Source organism: Physeter macrocephalus, chromosome 16 (assembly GCF_002837175.3).
Source record: "Physeter macrocephalus isolate SW-GA chromosome 16, ASM283717v5, whole genome shotgun sequence".
Classification (NCBI taxonomy): domain Eukaryota; kingdom Metazoa; phylum Chordata; class Mammalia; order Artiodactyla; family Physeteridae; genus Physeter; species Physeter macrocephalus.
This window is the reverse complement of record NC_041229.1, coordinates 100747468-100768234: the sequence shown is the minus strand read 5'-3', so window position 1 is coordinate 100768234 and position 20767 is coordinate 100747468. Positions and strand designations below refer to the sequence as shown.

General features: G+C 52.2%; 1 protein-coding gene across 1 annotated transcript; it reads left to right on the top strand.

Annotated features, from left to right (window-relative positions):
- Positions 1-1364: 1364 nt before the first annotated feature.
- Positions 1365-20147, top strand: LOC114487991 (acyl-CoA 6-desaturase). The gene is made up of 5 exons (XM_028501165.2): positions 1365-1651; positions 11435-11545; positions 13064-13261; positions 13381-13482; positions 19941-20147. Exons 1-5 carry the CDS (start codon positions 1445-1447, stop codon positions 20112-20114), a joined length of 792 nt encoding a protein of 263 aa, XP_028356966.1. The 5' UTR covers positions 1365-1444; the 3' UTR covers positions 20115-20147.
- Positions 20148-20767: the final 620 nt, after the last annotated feature.

The window sequence follows — 20767 nt, the reverse complement described above, 5'->3', positions numbered from 1 at the left end:
ATAATCGCCATGTAGTAACCTTGTAGCACCCTGACCAATCACCTAATGCCATCCTGCGAGCAGGAATTTTCTTTGTCTTGAGGCTATAAAAGTTGGCTGCTAGCCCACAAAGGGGGTCGGCTCTCCCTGGTCCATCAGGAAGTCGCCCGCTGTATTTGCAGCGCCACTCACCCTGCTCTTTGTTCTCAATAAACTCACTCTTCTCTAAAATACTTCGTGTCTCGAAATTCTCCTTCCAGCCCGTGCACGGACCACAACACTTTTGATACCCCCATCTTTATTTCCTGTTATTTATAACATCACTGAACAATTAATCCTATGAGGTCCTGTATTGTTTCCATGGTACCTCTCCCAAATTGGCTGTGAGATTCCTGAGTTCAGGGCAAGAACCAAGTCCTGGAGTCCCCACTCCCGTGGCCCGCCACCCCCCCCACCCCGCCTCAACGCTTCCCTCCACCATGGCGCCTAACACAGGAAAGCACATCAGAGGTTCTACAATTCTTTTCTAAGATCCACTGATTACAGGCCCTGGGCCAGCCGGAGGCCGGCTTCTTCCCCCAGGGAGGCTGCAGGAGGGCGCCAATGTGGATAGCACGGACAATGTGGATATACTGGAGTCCGGATTCCAGCGGGTTAGGGGAGGCGTCACCTAACCAGGCCAGTCCCAGAGTGGAACACGCCAGCCCGGCGGCTCGGCGCCGCCTGCGCGCCCGCCAGCCGGGCCCTGGGCCGGTCCCCACCGCAGAGCGCGCGGAGCGGCTGTGTCCTCTACGTGCCGGCATCAGGTGCAAACCCGGGAGCGTGGGCCGTGGGTGTGCGCGTAAGCGCCCGGAAAGCGCGGAACTCAGCCGCCGCCCCAGCTCGCCCGCCAAGCTACCCTGGGATATCCTTGGGTCCCCCCCCACAACCCCCCAGCTCGAGCGGGGGAGGGAGGAGTTCGGACACGTAACCGACCTCCAGGCCCCTCTCGACTCCGCGTGGGGGGGCAGGCGGGGGAGCCGGGGACCGCTGTTCCAGCCCGCTGGCCTTCGAAAGATCCTCCTGGGCCAATGGCAGGCGGGGCGACGCGCTCGGATTGGTGCAGGCGCTCTGCTGATCACTGTGGAAACCCAGGCGGAGGGGAACGCGGGAGGATGCGAAGCCCCGGACGGGGGGAGCCAGCGGGGCGGGCAGAGGAGGCTTCGAGGCCCTGAGCTACCGAGGAGTTTTTACAGGAGGCAAAAGTCCACTGCGGGCTGGCGGGCGGAGGGAGGGGCGGAGGGAGGGGACCGCTTGGGGGCACTGGGTAGCCGGGAGGGAAGGCAGGGACACTCCGGAGCGCAGGCGAGGCGGCTGGGGGAGGGGGCGCGGTGGGGGGAGGAGTAGGAGAAGACAAAAGCCGAAAGCGAGGAGGGCCCGGGCCGCACACACCGCAGTGCACGGGGCAACCCTGTCGGCAGGCAGCATGGGGAAGGGGGGGAACCAGGGCGAGGGGGCCACCGAGCGCGAGGCGCCGATACCTACCTTCCGCTGGGAGGAGATTCAGAAGCACAGCCTGCGCACGGACCAGTGGCTCGTCATCGACCGCAAGGTCTACAACATCACCGAATGGGCACACCGGCACCCGGGGGGCCACCGGGTCATCGGGCACTGCGCAGGCGAAGATGCTACGGTAAGCGTCTGGGGCCTCTCCCGCCACCTTTCTCTGCTGCAGGAGGGAGTCAGGAGTCATGGGTCCCAGGGCGCCAAACAAGACCTCCAGCGCTGAGTGGAGCTTGGGGCGTCCTGGAGGGAAGGAAAGAGTCTACTGCGCTCATCCCCCGCCCCGAATCCTCGTCCTCTGGGACAGCTGGGCCAACGTGCTGTGGGGGTCGGATTTTGGAGCCCGAGAGGCAGATTGGAGCGGTGGAGAACCATGCAGGATCTACCGCGCGCACTGGGATCCTTGCGTCCGTTCCTTCCTCAGAGTTCAGCCGGAGCCTGGGACTCCCCAAAGAGGGCGCCGGGGCCCTGGAGCCTTGACGCCCCCAGCGTGGAAGATGGCCGCCCCTGGGCCCCGCGGAGAGGAGCGGGAGAGGAGCCAGGTGTGGGACTCCGCGCGCGTCCCCCACTCGCCAGCCAGACTAGGGGGCGGGGAAGGAAAGCTCGTCCCCGGCCAGGGCTCGCTGCTGCTGGAATTCCAGTCTCAGAAGGTCCGCAATGGCTGTCGCGGAGACACTGCCTGGTAGCTCCTGCTCCCACGCTCTCAGAGACTACCAGGACCCCCTCCCCTCCCCCCCCCCACCCCGGCAAGGGCCGGCCTTCTTGGGGGCCCCGGGTGGGAATTGGTGGAAAGAAAAAGGGCTGGAGTTTGCAAAGCCCAGGTGGAGAGGGGCCTTGAGACGGGACGATTTAGCAGCACTAGGCTAGCTTAGCAACAGGTCCAGCTGCATTCGAGGTTACTCTGGGACTTCAACTCAATGGTCTTCTGTTCCCAAATCCGGCCAGGAATGCCCTCCCTCATCTTGCCCTCGGAAAGGTAGTGGGACTCTGGGATCTTCCCGGAGCCGGGGCTGTCCATCTTACCCTCACCTTTGCGCACCAAACCTGCAGCTCTGCGATGACACAGCACCCCACCACGCCCCCTACCCTCCAGCCCCAAATCCTTGCTTATTCTTCGGGTGCAGATGGATCCGCTCCCCCCACCCCCACCCCATGGACTCGAAGAACAGAGGCCGGGAGGGAAGGAGGGGGCCACTCTTGGTGGCAGTGAGCTGGAAGCAGAGAAGTTCTGTTGTCATGGAGAATTTGGGAAAGGTGACTAGGGAGAGATCAGCTTGACATAGCTCATTCCACCTGGAGGTCTGGCATGCTGACCCGTTTGGGCTTTTGCTGGGCAAGCTGTATGGGGCCGTCAGTTGGTGGAACTCTAGATCTCCCTACCTCTTCTATCTAATTGGGACAGACAGAGTCAAGTGTTGGGGGGCAGATCAGGCAGCTATAATGTAAGCTGTTGCTTGGCTCGCTGCTTTGGCGAGCAGAGGGTCAGCAATAGCGCCTACAGCTTTTGGCCCGATCCCGTTTTACCTGCTTGTGAACTTGCCTTGAGCCCTTGGGGCTGTGATACCGATTGTAACTTAGGTGGGTATAAGATTTTCAAGCACCACCGTATATTATCTCACTGGGACCTTCCCACAGCCCTGTGAGGAGGTGGGGTGAGAGTGATTCCCAGGTAAAGACCTGACTCCTGGTTTGGGATCTTTCATAGGTGAATTCTAAAAATCGAGAGACGAGGTGCTGGGGCAAGGAATAGCGACTTCATTCGGAAAGCCAGCAAACTGAGATGATGCGGGGCTAGAGCCCAAAGAACCATCTTGCCTGAGTTAGAATTCAGGCTCCTTTTATACTAAAAGGGGAAGGAGTAAAGTCAAACATTTCCTGGTTCCCGTCAGCCTCTGGAGGGGCTGTATGTGTTAATTTCTTCCTCCCTGCAGTCATTCACAGGTGGGCCTGGTCAGGATGTTTCCTGTGAGCTAAACAAAGGTATTTTAGCTTAATGTTCCTTACCTGAGAAGCAGGGTTCCCAGAGATAGGCCATTATGTGTAATTTAAGCTTATAGGCAACATCCCTTTAGTGATTAACTTGTAATAGAATGCAAAAGGTTCTGCCGTATTACATTGTCAGATAAGTGAGCGTAAGAGTGAGAATTATGTAACAGCTAGAATGTAAAGTAAACAAAGAGGAATTTGGAGGAAAATTTTTTAAATCCATGCCAGCTCTATTTGGTGTAGCAAGATATAAAGACGATCCCTATATGCCCAGAGCTTACTGCCTTCCGAGATAAAACTTTGGGGGCATGAAATGCACTAATCTAGTTGAATAATGGTGGACTGAGCAACTGGATATTTTCTCTCTCTCTCTCTCCCTCTTTCTCTATTTTCTGGGACCAGGTTGGAAAAAGGCCACAGGAAGTCTGGGGTCTCTGGGCAGGGGACTTGAGAGGGGCAGGAACAGGCTAGGAATGGAGAGACTCTGTCTCTTTATTGTTGGGCTGTTGAGCAGGTGGCTTTGCCCTTGGGGCATGGACTTCTTTCTTCAGATCTGGGGGAGTGAGTATTTATGGTCATGTGAAGTTTGGGAAGGACTGATCAGCAGATAGAGGTCAGATTCCAGGGAGCACTTGAATGCACTGTTACGAGCCAATCTCGATGCAGTAGTATCCTCACCAGAGGCTGACAGTCAAGGAAGCCAGATAATCTGGGGCCTCAATAGGGGGTTTTCCTGTTACTGAAGAAGAGAAGACCTCAGAAGTCAGGACGGCCTCCTCCCCAGAAGGATGGCTTAGTGAAGGGTAAGGCCAATTGTCATGTGGTCCTTCTCCCTGCAAGAATAAAAAATGGAACTAAATTTTTACAGCTCACAAAGCACATTTGTACGGATCACCTCATTCAGTGCTTCGATCAGCCCCGTAAGGGAGTAGCTCCCTTGGGTTTAAACACCTTGCTGTCTTCGCAGCACTCAGACCTCAACTCAGGATCTACCAACACAGAGACCTCCCAGCCCCCCTTCCCTTCCCTCCTCCTCTCCTCCTTCCTTCCTATTTACACCTTGGGTTTCTTCCCCTCTGGTCCTCTGGCACTTCCCTGGTCTTTGCCTTGCTGTGGGGAAAGGGAGCCCTCGCATGGGTCCCAGGGGTGTCTCTCCTCTTTCAGGGCAGAGTCCCACCACTGCAGAACTTTTTTTTTCTGTTTTTCAACTTAAGTATAGTTAATTTACAATGTTGTGTTAGTTTCAAGTGTATAGCAAAGCGATTCAGTTATACACAGAGTTAGAAAAGTTATAAAAGTTCCCCAGAACTTTTCATCTCTAACAAAGACTCATCACACATTTGTTCCAGTGTCTCTGTGGTTCCGAGCTGGCCCTGGGCACAAAGATGAGTAACTCACAGATAGTGAGTGCATCTGCTGGATTTGCTGCTCTCCTTTCAAACTGGGACTTGAATCTGGACCCTCTGCCTCTAGGCACCAGCTTCCCCACCTCTGCCCCCCTCGTCTCGGTGACTTTTTTTGCCCTGTCTGCATCGGTCGCCTCTTGGAACCCAGGGAGGGCGAGAGGAGGTCAGGATTCGTTCCCTCTTTTAACTTGCTCCTGTGCCGTTCTTGGGAAAAGGCAACAGGTTGAAAACGGAATGAATCTCTGGCCTCCTTGGGGCAGGAGGGTCGAGGTATTGAGAGGCAGAGGACCTGGGTTCGAGTCCCAGCTTTAGGAATTCTAGGCAAGGCACTTAACCCAGAACTTCACTTTCCAGGTCTAGGAAATGGGAAGGTTATTATCAGGCTCAAATTGGCTGTAGATGAGATCATTCTTTAAACCTCAGAACACTCTGCAGGTGTGAGGGGACATTACCTTGGAACACTTAGCCTTGTGAGCACGTGTGCATGGTCCCAGCACGCACAGCAGGGGGTTCAGTAAACAGGAAAAGGACAGGCGTGAAGCAGAGGAACCTTGGTGACCTCCTTTTTGCCGAAGGTAAAAGGCATTTACCTTTAAGTATAGTTAATTTACAATGTTGTGTTAGTTTCAAGTGTATAGCAAAGCGATTCAGTTATACACAGAGTTAGAAAAGTTATAAAAGTTCCCCAGAACTTTTCATCTCTAACAAAGACTCATCACACATTTGTTCCAGTGTCTCTGTGGTTCCGAGCTGGCCCTGGGCACAAAGATGAGTAACTCACAGATAGTGAGTGCATCTGCTGGATTTGCTGCTCTCCTTTCAAACTGGGACTTGAATCTGGACCCTCTGCCTCTAGGCACCAGCTTCCCCACCTCTGCCCCCCTCGTCTCGGTGACTTTTTTTGCCCTGTCTGCATCGGTCGCCTCTTGGAACCCAGGGAGGGCGAGAGGAGGTCAGGATTCGTTCCCTCTTTTAACTTGCTCCTGTGCCGTTCTTGGGAAAAGGCAACAGGTTGAAAACGGAATGAATCTCTGGCCTCCTTGGGGCAGGAGGGTCGAGGTATTGAGAGGCAGAGGACCTGGGTTCGAGTCCCAGCTTTAGGAATTCTAGGCAAGGCACTTAACCCAGAACTTCACTTTCCAGGTCTAGGAAATGGGAAGGTTATTATCAGGCTCAAATTGGCTGTAGATGAGATCATTCTTTAAACCTCAGAACACTCTGCAGGTGTGAGGGGACATTACCTTGGAACACTTAGCCTTGTGAGCACGTGTGCATGGTCCCAGCACGCACAGCAGGGGGTTCAGTAAACAGGAAAAGGACAGGCGTGAAGCAGAGGAACCTTGGTGACCTCCTTTTTGCCGAAGGTAAAAGGCATTTACCTGAAATCAGTCTGTGGTCGTGCCTGGAGAGCAGCCCCACCCCCTCAGCTAGATCTTGGTAGGAGCAGTCGACTTCCTGCTACCTGCAGCCTCCAGAAGACCCCGTGTCGAGCACCAGCATCCCTGGTATCTTTGGCAGCTTATCGAGGCGTGTTTCCTTGCTGTAATCCCTTCATGCCCAGGCTGCCTGTGCCTGACATCAGCAGGGATGCTCTCGCCAAGGGCCCTTTGGCCACAGAGCACTACCTCCCCCCCACCCCCGCCATTGCTTCTTTCCCTTGGAGGGGACATCCTGCCCACATCTCTCCGCCATGGAAAGGAAGCTAGCATCCCTATTTCCAGCTGAGAACGTAGGGTCCCTCCTCTGCTTCTCCCTCTCTAACCCCGAGCCCCACAGGGTCTTGGTTCCCAGGACTGCTGCCGGCAGCATTGTCTGCCCTGAGTTTGCTTCTCCTGCGCTTCCCCAGTCCCTGGCCATGTGCCCAGATGTGGGAAGCTGGATTAGAGATTCACCTTGCTCTGCAGAGAAGGTGGACACAGCCAGAAACAAGACGCAACGCCTGAGGCTCAGGGCTGTGAGTTCTGTTCAGCGCCTGGGAGCCAGGCAGGGAGGAGGTCTTCACGCAGAAGGGGCTGGCATGGGAGCCGGACGGTGGCAGAAGCAGGGATTGGTGAAGGTCTTGCATTTGAGAATTTGGGTGTTCTGTCCCTCCATCCTCAGCCTGACCTCCCCAGCACCCAGTATGTATACCTACCCTCCTGGGGGTGGATCTGCCCCCGCTGGGACTGTTGGCCACTCCCTCCCCTTTACGTGTGTCCCCGGCCTTCTTCCTGGAATGTCTTTGCCTCCAGTCTCCCTGTCGGACGAGGATAGAGCCTGCTTCCAAATCTTGTTCCAAAGCCAATGTTTGGATTGACCGAGTCCTGCCTTGTCCCTTGTCCTGCCTTGTGCCAGCCAGACACTTTAACTTTTGGGAACCCGCTGCAAGTTTGTGAGGCACATCTGTGACACCTGCAAGGGGGAGACACAAAAAGTGATCAACTCTCAGGAGGAGGAAGCCCATTTTGATCGAGGCCTTTGTATGAACAGCAGAAAAGTCTAGAGTTAGGCGCACCTGGAGTGTGACCCGTGGGCAAGCAGTTTCACCTCCATCAGCCTCCTTTCTCACCTCTAAAATAGGACCTGCCTCACAGAGTTTGGTAGAGATTCGTGGGTTATGTACACAAAGCCCATGGCTCAGTGGCTGTAATCTCAGCCCCTGAGAAGGTGAAGATGTTCCAGAAGCACAAGCCGGGTTGTGCAAAACGACCAGAGTGGAAAATTTCCTGGGCTGAGAGGGCGCACAGCTGTGGGGTCCTGTGAGCCTCTCTCAGGCATCGCTGTTGGCCCTGGGGTTATTGCAACAAACAAGACAGGCTTGGCCCTTTAGTGGAGCTTATATTCTAGTTGGGGAAACAGGCAATAAAGAAGTGAGCACATAATATAGCTTGTGGTTTTGATAACTTAAAACAGGGTGATGTCCCAGAAAGCGTGAGGCTGGAGGGTGGCTCTTTCAGGTAGGGTGGTAGGTTGGGACGAGCCAGCCCCGGGAGGCTGAGGGAGCAGGGCTCCAGGCAGAAGGAAGAGCCAGAGGCCCCGGTGTGGAAACCAGCTTGGTGGGTTCAAGCGTGGTTTCCACCAGGTGTGCTCGGAAAGCTGCTGGATCTACCATGGACAGTGAGATAATTGAACAGCGCTCGGCTTTCTAAACCTGCGTGAGGCTTGTGGGGTTGCGGTCCCTGGATCGGGTGAACCTGGATTTGACCCTGACTCTGCCACTTGGGTGTCAGCTTCCTGGGCTCCAGTGCCTTCATCTGTAAAGTGGGGCTTTGAGGCATCAGGGAGGGAACAGAGACAACCTTCCTGGCTCCCCACCTGGCACGTGGCCCTTCCTCTCCCTTGGCCTCAGGGAGATGAGGCCACCCAAGAGCCCTCTGGAACTGACCCACGGGTGGCCTCAGTCAGGACAGGAGTCTGCTCCACCAGGTTTCCCAGCCCAGGCAGAGGCTTGGAGGTGTGACCTGGACCTGGCGGGGGGCAGCGGGCGCTGGAGGAGAGGTGATGCACTTGCAGGCTGTCTCCCAGTGAAGAGTACAGATTGTTTGGTTATTTATTATCAGCTGTTGTTCCTCAGGAAACTGCCTTACCAAGAACGTCCCCTTCGTTTCTCAAAAGCCGTGGTGTCATGTGAGGTGGACCAAGGAAAGGGCCTTTCTCGGCTCTGACTTTGGAAGGCAGCTGTTCTCACTGCCATACCACCAATGCCTGGGCCCTGACTTTGGAAGCTCCTGGTAGGCCCTTTCCCAGGGCCTTTGAACAGGGTCCTCCTCTGGGAGGGTCCTCCATTGCAGAGGAGACGGAGGCTGGGGGTGGGTGGGTGGCAGCTGGCCCAGAGTGGACCCCAGGCTCCTCGCTGCCTGCTCAGGGCCCCTGGAATAGCAGCCCATCTCTCCTCTGAAGATACACTTGCTCTGATCCTCTGCTACCATCCCTTTCTGTTCAGTGAGGGGGGCGCAGACATTTTTAAAAGACTCTGGGCCCAGTTTTCCTCTGCACAAAGCGTTGCTTTGTAAGTCTGTTCTAGACACAAATAGGACAAAGACCAGGCAAAAGGGCTTGATGCCAGGGAATGGGAGAAGACTGGCAACTACCATTGTGAGAAACTTTGGCCGGGGGGTGGGGTGGGGGTGGGGGGAGGGGGAGGCTGAGCACATTTTTTAAAAATAAATTTATTTACTTTATTTACTTGATTTTATTTTTGGCTGCGTTGGGTCTTCGTTGCTGCCCACAGGCTTTCTCTAGTTGCAGCGAGCAGGGCCTATTCTTTATTGCGGTGCGCAGGCTTCTCATTGCGGTGGCTTCTCTTGTTGCAGAGCACAGGCTCTAGGTGTGTGGGCTTCAGTAGTTGTGGCTCGCGGGCTTAGTTGCTCCATGGCATGTGGGATCTTCCCGGATCGGGGCTCGAACCCGCGTCCCCTGCACTGGCAGGCGGATTCTTAACCACTGCGCCACCAGGGAAGCCCTGAGCACATGTTTATGAGTTGTCAGCATCTTCCTCATTCCTTCCTCTTTTTAAAAAAATTTTGAAAATTTCCAAACATACAGGAATGTTGAAAGAATCGAACACCTGTATATCCTCATCCAAGAGTCACTAATCCCAACATTTTGCCACATTTATATTCCTCTTAATACATATATGCATTGTCTTTTGCCAAATCCTATGAAAATAAATTGCATCACTATGGCCACTTCACCATCTTCTAAGAATAGGGACATTCTCTAACATAATCACAATACCTTAGTTACATTAAGAAAATTAATAGTGATTCTTTTTTTTAAACTTATTTATTTATTTTTAAATTTTATTTATTTATTTATTTTTGGCTGCGTTGGGTCTTCCTTGCTGTGCGCGGGCTTTCTCCAGTTGCGGCGAGCGGGGGCTACTCCTTGTTGCGGTGCGCGGGCTTCTCATTGCGGTGGCTTCTCTTGATGCAGAGCACGGGCTGTAGGCGTGCGGGCTTCGGCAGTTGTGGCTCGCGGGCTCTAGAGCACAGGCTCAGTAGTTGTGGCGCACGGGCTTAGTTGCTGCGTAGCATGTGGGGTCTTCCTGGACCAGGGCTCGAACCGTGTCCCCTGCATTGGCAGGTGGATTCTTAACCACTGCACCACCAGGGAAGTCCCAATAGTGATTCTTTAATATGATCAGATATCCTGTCCATATCCAAAATCTCTCATTCAACACCAAAATGTCTTGGATAACTGCTGGGTTCTCCGCCTTCCAATGGGAGCCTTTCAAATCAGACATTGCAGTTTAACCTTTTGTTATATCTTTTTCTGTCTCTTTTAATCTAGGACCCCTCCCCCAACACACACACACACACACACACACACACACACACACACACATATACACCCTCACTTTTTTTTTCCCCATTACATTGATTTTTCTGATTGTTTCTCATGGTATCATGCAACTTGTTCCTCTCTCCTAGCAAAGTCTCAAGACTTGTTTTTAAAAAACTTTTTTTAATTGAAATATAGTTGACGTACAATATGTGAGTTTCACCTTGAAGCTTGGTTTGATGCAAGGTGAACATTGTTTATCACTGCGACATCATATTGTATCCCATGCGGTGGGGGGGGGAGTCTATGGTCAGCACAACTCTAAGGGAGATGCTATATTTGTTTTATCTAATTTACATAGCATGTATAGAATAAAAACTGGAAAACAAAATCCTGAAATATTAGCAATGGTGGTCACTCTCTGGGTGGTATTTATTTTCCTCTTTATTCTTCTGTACATTTTCTAAATTTGCCAAAACTATGCACATTACTTTATAATTGGAAAAAAAAAAAGATTAAAAGGCACAATCTTAATTTTTAAATTTTTTAAAAGCAATACAGCAATGTTAGAGAAAGTTTGGAAAAACTAAGACAAAGCAAGGCATAATGCCACCACCTTAACACATAACAGTTTAGAGTTCTACATAAAAAAAGTTTTCATAATCTACATAATTATTTTCATACCTTTTCAAAATATGAAAAAGCTCCCCCCACCCCTCCGGAAATGCGTTTTACGGAATTCTGCATTTGTTTCTGGTTTAACATGAGCTAATCACATTTTGCATGCTTGCGGTAGGCTCCAGACTTGTTCTTTCTGTTGATAGGCGTGTGCACCACGTGGTGGGTGGTGCAGTTTGCTGGAAACCGGGCAGCCCACGGAGCAGGAGTTGCTGGAGGAGAATTGGGTTCCGGCTGTGCCCCGCCCGGTGCCCGCGCGCGGTGTATCCCTGCAGGGACGCGTTTTCGTGACTCGCCCAGCGGCAGACCACACGTCTCTGCGGTTTTGTAAACACCCATGGCGAGTTCAGCGGCCTCTCATCAGGGCAGAGCCCGAAGTGACACCTCCACTGGAATTGGGCACTTAGGGACCTGCCAGAATGAGGCTGAGAGAGCATTTGGGGTCGGATCGTTGCGGCCCCGTTCGGTGTCCTGGTGTCCTAGTGGGACAGAGCTTCTGCTGGCGAGCCCTGTCTTGCCTGGGGCGGAGGCACTGGCCGAGGTCGGGGTCTCCCACTCACCACCTGTCCCCTGCTCCCCAGGATGTCTTCCTGGCCTTCCATCGCAACCTTGATTTCGTGCGCAAGTTCATGAAGCCCCTGCTGATCGGCGAGCTGGCCCCCGAGGAGCCCAGCCAGGACCACAGCAAGAATGTGAGTCGGGCCTCACAAGGAAGAAGGGGAGGGTTTGTGGGGGGAGGGGGTCTCGCCCCAAGAAGGCGAGTGCAGGGCATGGGGCAAAGGAGACTTTATGCCAGTCCAGGGGGAGCCACTGCTCATCACCTAGGGTCAGGGAGGACTCAGAGCCTCCGATGGCCCTGGTGAGCCCCCCTCCTTCTGCTGCCAGCCTGGGCTGGCCCTCACCTTGGAGTAATTCATTCCCAGCCTCTCCACCTCTGGGGCTTCAGCGGTGCCAGGCTGGGCACAGGATCTTTCCCTCTTGCCCAGCCCCCTGCCCTTGTATCTGGCCTTTCTTCCCCCTCCTGCCCTGCCCCTGCCTCCTAGCTTCCCTCTTTGTCCCAGCGATGCCCTCCTTTCCCCAGAGCCACCCTTGACTCTGCTTCCATCTCCCCCACATGCCCAGTGCGCACCCAGCCCTCTCTTGCCTGATAGAGTGTCCGGAACAAGTGGTGCATGCCAGGTAGTGGAAAAATAAGCTTTTTTTAAAAAAAAAATTGTTGCGAGACTTCCCTGGTGGTGCAGTGGTTAAGACTCCACACACCCAATGCAGGGGGCCCGGGTTCAACCCCCGGTCAGGGAACTAGATCCCGCGTGCCCCAGCGAAGATCTCGCACGCAGCCAAATAAATAAATAAATACGTTTTTTTAAAAAAAGAAAAGAAAACATTTGCTATAAAACTTGTATTTTAAAAAATTGTTGTAAAATAGATGCAACGTAAAATTTACCATTTTAACTTTTTTTTTTAAAGTTTGGCCACACTGGGCAGCTTGCCGGGATCTGAGTTTCCCAGCCAGCGATTGAATCCAGGCCCTCGGCAGTGAAAGCACAGACTCCTAAGCACTAGACCACCAGGGAATTCCCCATTTTAACCAATTTTAAGCGCACAGTTAAGTGGCTTTGAGCACATTCACGCTGTTATGCAGCCATCACCACCACCCATCTCTAGAACTTTCATCACCCCAAACTGACATTCTGCCCCCATTAAACATTAGCTACCCAACTGTCCCTCCCCGCAGCCCCTGGTAAACACTATTCTTTCTACTGATGAGTTTGCCTAGTCTAGGTACCTCATCTAAGGCGACTCATAAGTATTTGTCTTTTCGTGTCTGGCTTAATTTCACTTAGCTTAATGTCTTCAGGGTTCGTTCATTAGTAGCATGTGTCAGAATTTTCTTCCTTCTGAAGGCTGTATATTCCACTGTATGTATAGACCACCTTTTGTTTAGTCATTCATCCATCAATGGAATTTGGGTTGTTTCCACCTTTTGCCTATTTTGAATAATGCTCCTGTGTAAAATGCAAGCTTTTGAGTTAAGTCCTTTCTCTGCCACTGAACTGGCTGTGGACAAACACAGAGTCCCAGGGCTGTGCCAGGCTCAGGCAGGTATGCGGTGACGGCAGCTGTTGCAGTGAACGGCGGCCGGGCTCCTGTGGAGCTTAGGGGTGTCGACTGGTCCCCTCTGACTCCTTCCCGGTGCTCTGGCTCAACAGTCCCAGATCACCGAGGACTTCCGGGCCCTGAGGAAGACCGCTGAGGACATGCACCTGTTCAAGAGCAACCACCTGTTCTTCCTTCTCTACCTGGCCCACATCATTGTCATGGAGAGCATCGCCTGGTTCACCATCTTTTACTTTGGCAATGGCTGGATTCCCACCGTCATTACGGCCTTCATCCTTGCTACCTCTCAGGTGAGGCGTGCCACTCTCACCTGTCACTCGAAGCCCCCGCCCCCTGACTCCCCCAGCTGGCAGAGGCCTGGTGCCTGGGTGCCAACGCTGGGAAAGCATCCGTGGCCCTCTCTCCCCAGGCCCAAGCTGGATGGCTGCAACACGATTACGGCCACCTCTCTGTTTACAAGAAGTCCACGTGGAACCACATAGCCCACAAGTTCATGATTGGTCACTTAAAGGTAAATGTCAGCCACCCTGGGCGTCTGTCCTATCAGTTAGTGGTTGGTGTAGCACCATCTCACTTCACTCAGACCAGGTCCACCGTCAGGTCAGTGTCCCGGCTGACCTGTACGACCTGCCAACCCTCCACTTCTCTGAACTTCCAAGCCCTGTCTCCTAACCACATTAGACATGCAAAACCAGTGTCCTAGTTATAGAAACAAGCACCTTCTTCGTAGCTGATTATATTTGTTCCTTACCTAAGGACTTACTAATAAATTCCTTTCAGTTTGGGGCCGGTAAATAAGCAGTCTCTCTCTCTCTTTTTTAAAATTCTTTTATTGAAGTTTAGTTGGTTTACAATGTTGTGTTAATTTCTGCTGTACAACAAAGTGATTCAGTTATACGTATATATACATTCTTTTTCATATTCTTTTCCATTATGGGTATTGAATATAGTTCCCTGTGGTACACAGTAGGACTTGGTTGTTTATTCATTCTGTATAGAATGGTTTGCATCTGAAGAAGCAGTCTCTCTTGATAAATCGGTATGCTTCCCTCCATCAGGTAATGTTTGCTATCTGATACACTGTGTTTCTCTTTTTTTCCTCCTTGGATGCCGGGAAACACAAAGTAAAACATGAAACAGCAACTGTCCCTAATCTTCGTCTTCCTTATATGTATCCTCCCCTCTCACTACCTGTCATTTACACTTTTATCTTTAACCGTTCTGTTATAGATGAGTCCTTTTATCAGACGCCATCTCCAGTACGTTTTGGAAGTATGTGGGGGCGTGAAAAGGGAATATCGTCATCATATAAGTCTTTTTAGATAAGGGAAATCAAACAGTGTACTGATCAGCTGAGCCAAAGGGCAAGAGTTGTTTCAAACTCAGAAGGGAAGGTAGTTCTCTCACCACCCCCCAGATCAGGAGGCAGACCTGCAGTAAGTAGCCTTCTAGCTCGCCAAGTTTGTAAAAAGACGAGCTCGACTTGCCAGCGACCTTGTGCTGCTGTGATAGGCGTTATCTCCTTGGTTTCGGGAGTAAGTCCTTGCCAATTCTCACTTGGAAACAGATCTCATCCCCCACCCCCCAGCCCTGCCTCCACATCATTCAGCTGCTTCCTAAGTAAAGCTGTGTCCTAAAGACCCCCATACCTCCCCACCCTGGCTTGGGAAGAGCTCCGTGTCCGGGTTAAACGTCTCTCCCTGCGACCTGACCCCATCCAGCTCCTGGCTTGCCGGCTGCAGATCTGGTTGGGCGTGAACTACCATTGAACTAGTAACCAGTTCCTCAGCAGGCAGTTTGCCTGGACCTGAGCCTGGAGCTGTCTGAGAACCTGGTTTCTTTCCAGAATTTCAGGGGTGAAGGATGCACATAGTTGAGCGCTTTGTTTCATTTAATATTCTTTTCTGTTGGAGAAAACCCTCCTCGGTATTGAAAGTAACATTTCACCCCGGACCCATGTTATACCCACACACTTAACAAAGATGGACTGTGTCCTGTTTTCAGACTCTGGGTGGGAGCCGGGAGGGCCTTTCCCGCCTGATGTCTCTCGGTCCTTGAAGGGCCCTGGGACACAGCTCTTGCATCAGACGGAAGATGCAGTCAGGGCAGAAGACTGGCCTCCATGTAGAACGTTGACTTGTAAACTCTTGGGTGACAGGGTACTCAGGTTGGGAGGCTATAGGAGGTCAGGGACCTGGGTTCTGCTGATGGCTTGCCAGCCCGCTGCTAGCTGTGTCCTTCGTGCTGTGTCCAGGCCAGTGGTGTGGCTGGGCAGGGGTGCCCCAGAGCAAGGAGCATCACAGCTTTCGTGCAATCGCTCTGGCACCCAGTGGCCACACAGCTACAGACAAGCCTTGTAGGTCCAGCTGTTCCTCTGGTCCCTTTGTTGGGACAGAAAGGAGCTGGCTGCAGGGAGGTCCTCAGGTGCCCTGCCAATTTGGATGTCTTAGCTCAAGACAGTGAGGGCACTGAACAGGGTTCTGCAAGCTTCGAGATGTTGGGACCCGCTTCTTACTGTCAGCCTGCACTGCTGTAGGGTTCCACGGGTGAGCCCTCCACCTCCCAACTCCCCCTTTTCCTCAGCCCACGTCACTTCCGGTGGACATTTCTTCCCAAGGGTGATCTTGTACAAAGACAGTTCTGAGAGGTCGAATCTCTGTTTGGCATTGCACTGAGGATAAAATGCAAACCACCAGGCCTGGTGCCGTCTAGACTCTACATCTGGAGATGGAAATCTTTGGAACCCACAGCCTTTTCACAACCTTATCTGGGGCCACCAGGGCCGGAACTAGGGTGAGGTAAGTGAGCACACAAGTGTGTCCCAGGGGCACAAAATTTAAGGGGACACCAAAAAGAGTCAGGAATTGAGATAAGTAAGATTTTAAAGCAATATTTTTTTTTTAAAAAAAAAGCAAAATTAATGCCAAAAAATCCACAATGAACAAAATACCAACATTTCAAATAAAGATCAGGACTGTGTTGAGCCATACTGGAATCTGAAGCCAAAGGACAACTTGTACCTTACATACATGTTTGTATGTATTCGTGTTTTTCTTTTTTGATGGTAGATTTAAAAAATGTATATAGATATATATTTATTTAATTTTGGCTGCTTTGGGTCTTCGTTGCTACGCACGGGCTTTCTCTAGTTGTGGCGAGCGGGGGCTTACTCTTCGTTGCAGTGCACGGGCTTCTCACTGCGGTGGCTTCTCTTGTTGCAGAGCACGGGCTCTAGGCGCGCGAGCTTCAGCAGTTGTGGCACGTGGGCTCAGTAGTTGTGGCTCGGGGGCTCTAGAGCGCAGACTCAGTAGTTGTGGCGCACAGGCTTAGTTGCTCCACGGCATGTGGGATCTTCCGGGACCGGAGATCGAACCCGTGTCCCCTACATTGGCAGAAGGATTCTCAACCACCGTGCCACCAGGGAAATCCTAATGGTTGATTTTTTTTCCCCAGAGCATTGAAATAGTTGAAAACTACTTAAAAATTGGAAAGGTGGTATATTAAAAATCCTAATATGAAGTTTAAATTGATTATTTGTACTGAAACCGAATTAATTATTATTTTACAGTTTAAGTTAATTAAAAATTATTTAAGGGACTCCCCTGGTGGCACAGTGGTTAAGAATCAAGCTGCCAGTGCAGGGGACACGGGTTCGAGCCGTGGTCCGGGAAGATCCCACATGCCGCTGGGCAACTAAGCCCGTGCGCCACAACTATGGAGCCTGCGCTCTAGAGCCCATGAGCCACAACTACTGAGCCCACGTGGCGCAACTACTGAAGCCCGCGTGCCTAGAGCCCGTGCACCGCAACAAGAGAAGCCACCGCAATGAGAAGCCCACGCACCGCAATGAAGAGTAGCCCCCACTCGCCGCAACTAGAGGAAGCCCGCGAAGCCCGCACACAGCAGCGAAGACCCAACGCAGCCAAAAAATAAATTAATTAATTTTTTAAAAAAGAAAAAAAGGTTTTTAAAAATTATTTAAGAGACTTCCCTGGTAGTCCAGTGGTTAAGACTCCGTACTCCCAACTCAGGGGGCCCGGCTTCGATCCCTGGTCAGGGAACTAGATCCCACATGCTGCAACTAAGACCCGGCACAGCCAAATAAATAAATAAATATTAAAGAAAAATTATTTAAGACTGTCACTTGGTTGAGAGAAATTGTCAAACTTGGCAGTTCTCTCAGTTGAAAATGGGATGAGCAGAAGCGTAGATTTTTGGAAATATCGTTGATGAGTTTGCCTCAGGGTCTGCTATGGCTCTGCCCAGCACTCCTGGCCCAACTGAGGGGGCCTTTTGGCTTCTGGAACATTCCACGCTCCCCTTCTCCCAAGGCCTTCACCTAGGCTCTTCCCTCTGTCAGAAAAGGGACCCTCACTCTGGCTGGCCCGCTCCTGCCCAGCCTGCTGCCCAAGGGCAGGCCTTCTGAGTGGCCTCCCGAAACTTTTCCAGCTCTGCCAGCCCACCCCAGTGAGGAGTGATACCATACTCTCCCTCGCGAGACAAGGGCTCGCCTGCTTCCCCACTTCATCCCCAGGGCAGGCAACATCGCCACCACGTCTGAGAGCACGGCACTGGGTCACTGTTCCAGGGCAGGCAGGGCTTCCCAGTGCCCAGGAAGGATACGTAGGGCTGAGCCTAGTGAAGAAGGATGGAGAAGAATCACAGCAGAGAATAGCACCATCAAAAAATGTTTTGTTGGGCTTCCCTGGTGGCGCAGTGGTTGAGAGTCCGCCTGCCGACACAGGGGACGCGGGTTCGCGCCCCGGTCCGGGAAGATCCCACGTGTCGCGGAGCGGCTGGGCCCGTGAGCCATGGCCGCTGAGCCTGTGCATCCGGAGCCTGTGCTCCGCAACGGGAGAGGCCACAGCAGTGAGAGGCCCGCGTACCGCAAAAAAAAAAAAAAAAGTTTTGTCATTGGTGCTAATAGCCTGTATTTCCTCCAGTTATTTAACAAACATCTCTTGGTTCGTGTATTGTAAACATCGTGCGTACATGCCTTGCCCCTTGATTTCTTTGTGCCAGGGACTCCCTTGCGCTCTTCCCAGGAATTTGGTTCCTTTTGTCTAGAAAGGCCAATGTGTCATCTGATTTCTTAATCCTCTAAGCTCTCATTCGCTGACTTTTTTTTTTTTTGCCCTGTTGGGTTTTGCGGCCCTCCTGCTTACAGGGGCCTGAGGTCACCGCAAAGGTCACAGCTGCTCAGAGCTGTTCCCGCCCATGGCCGTTAGGGTCCAGAGACTATGTTTGTACCAAAACATCTTCCAAGTAAAATATTTGTTTTTGCAGTTAGGCCTTTTTATAGGTGGCCAGACCCTTGGCCAAAGCATTGGTTGATCCAGCAACAGTTCACCAGTGAAGTACTCATGCTGAAGAGTCAGAGGAGTCTTGTTTCCTTCTTTGCGTCCCTGGATGACTTTGTAGAGGGACATGCCTTCAGAATGTGTCCAGAGCTGGAGCTGGTGAGACAGAAATTTGTGGCCTTGAAAGAAATACTCCTGTAATGCTTCTTGTCTCCTAGAATTGTAATTTTATTATTATTATTATTATTATTATTGGCCGTGCCACACAGCTTGAGGGTTCCCCGACCAGGGATTGAACCCAGGCCCTTGGCAGTGAAAGCTCAGAGTACTAACCACTGGACCGCCAGGGAAGTCCCTAGAATCATAATTTTATATTTACCCGTTAGAACCAGGAAGCTCTGTTGGTGATTGTTTATGAAGCTCCGCCAAGCCTTCTGGGCGTGATGTGACTCAGCTGTCACCTCTCAGCGCAGTGGCATGTCTGGCTGCTGGGCTGTCTCTTGCCAGCTACTCTGTGGGCCATCTGAGAGCAGGGACCACTTGTGGTCTTCATTTTTGTTTTTTTTTTAAAAAAAGCTTTCTTGATATAATTCACATGCTATACAATTTGCGCATTTAAAGTGTGCAAACCAGGGAATTCCTGGCAGTCCGGTGGTTAAAACTCTGCACTTCCACTGCAGGGGGCGTGGGTTCCATCTCTGGTCAGGGAACTAAGATCCCACATGCTGCACAGCAAGGCAAAAATAAAGTGTACAAACCAACGACTTGTGGTATGGTCCCAAATGTGTGCAACCACCATCACAGTCAGTTTTGGAACATCTTGATCACCCCAAAAAGAAACCCCACACCACTTAGCCATCACCTCCCAACCCCCTCACCCCACTAGGTAACCACTCATCTTTCTGTCTGTGGATTTCCCTGTGCTGGACATTTCATATAAATGGAATCCTTTGTGGCTGGCTTCTTTACTTAGCCTCGTGTTTTCCAGGTTCATCCACGTTGTAGCACGTGTCAGTATTTCACACTTTTTTATGGCATGGCCAAACATATTCCATTGTATGGATCTGCCATATTGTATTTATCCATTCATCAGTCGATGGACCTTTGGGTTGTTTCCACTTTTTGGTTATTTTAAATAATGCTGCTGGGAACGTTTGTGTACAAGTCTTTGTGTGGCTCTGTTTTCATTTCTCTTGGGTACACACGTAGGGGCGGAGTGCTGGGTCATATGGTAGGGACCACTTCTTACTGTCCCAAAACAGAAGTGTTCCCCTCTGCACAACACATGCAAACAGGAGACGAGCAGAGGATGAGGGGGGGTGGAGCCTCACGCCCGGTGCTGGCAGAGAGCTGAGACTCCACCACACGTGCTGAAGCACGTGCCTCTCCGTCCATCCTCAGCACCGTCTTATGATCAGGGAAATAGGCCTGGAGGTGGGGAGTGACCTGGCTCCATACGGAAGTCCTGGCCAAGGGGCTGCCCGGCACTCTGGACTCAGCTCCGGCAGGGCTGAATTCTGACTCTCAGGGGCCCGAGGCCCTGTGTATAATGGAGAAGTCAGCCCTGAATATTGGACCTGCTAGGAACTGGTCCTGGGCTGGGCCTGTCTTGGATCCCCTTCCTGCGCACCAAGGACTGCACTGCTCACCCCCGTTCCTCCCCCGACAGGGTGCTTCTGCCAACTGGTGGAACCATCGCCACTTCCAGCACCACGCCAAGCCCAACATCTTCCACAAGGACCCGGATGTGACCGTGGCGCCCGTCTTCCTTCTGGGGGAGTCGTCCGTCGAGGTGCATGGCGGACACCCTCGGGCTGGGCCTGCAGCAGAGGGGAACTGGTAGTCCCTGAACCCCCTGCTGTGGCCCAGCCCCTGACCCAGCCCAGCCCAACATCTTCCACAAGGACCCGGATGTGAACATGCTGCATGTGTTTGTCCTGGGTAAATGGCAGCCCATTGAGGTACGATGAAGGGGACCGAGTGGCCATGGGGAGTGTTTGGCCCGTGCAGGGATCAGGGGAGGAACCCCGTAGGGTGGAGAGTGTCTGATGTTTACACGAAAACCTTTCCTGGACACCCTGAACTATTCAAGCTGAAATGTCTGTGGGATGGCCTCCTGTGTAAATAATGGATGCAGCTCCTTATCAGAGTGTTAGATGCCTCCCCACCTCCCATGGGCCAGGGAAGAGCATTTCCTGGCTTGTTCCTTCCAGTTTAGCAGGAAGGCACAATTCCAGAGCTCAAGCTTGGTCCCCGAAGACCAGCCCCAGGAAACCTTACTTGGAGCGTCACAGTCCCCGATGCTGGGAGGGACCTCAACAGGGTCTGGTCCCACCTGCTTCACCACGGACGCCAAGCGGGGCTTGGCAGGAGGAGGGCGTGTGTTCAGGGTCACATCATTTTTTGGCCAGTCTAGGATGAGGCCCCAGATCTGACAGCTAGGCCATTTCCTTCCACTCCATCACACTGCCTTGTTTTTACATTAGTTTTAAAAAA

Coding starts and splice junctions, on each gene's coding strand:
- LOC114487991 (XM_028501165.2), top strand. CDS start 1,445: ATGGGGAAGGGGGGGAACCAGGGCGAGGGGGCCACCGAGCGCGAGGCG. Junction 1,652..11,434: donor GCGCAGGCGAAGATGCTACG/GTAAGCGTCTGG, acceptor CCTGCTCCCCAG/GATGTCTTCCTGGCCTTCCA. Junction 13,483..19,940: donor TCATGATTGGTCACTTAAAG/GTAAATGTCAGC, acceptor CTCCCCCGACAG/GGTGCTTCTGCCAACTGGTG.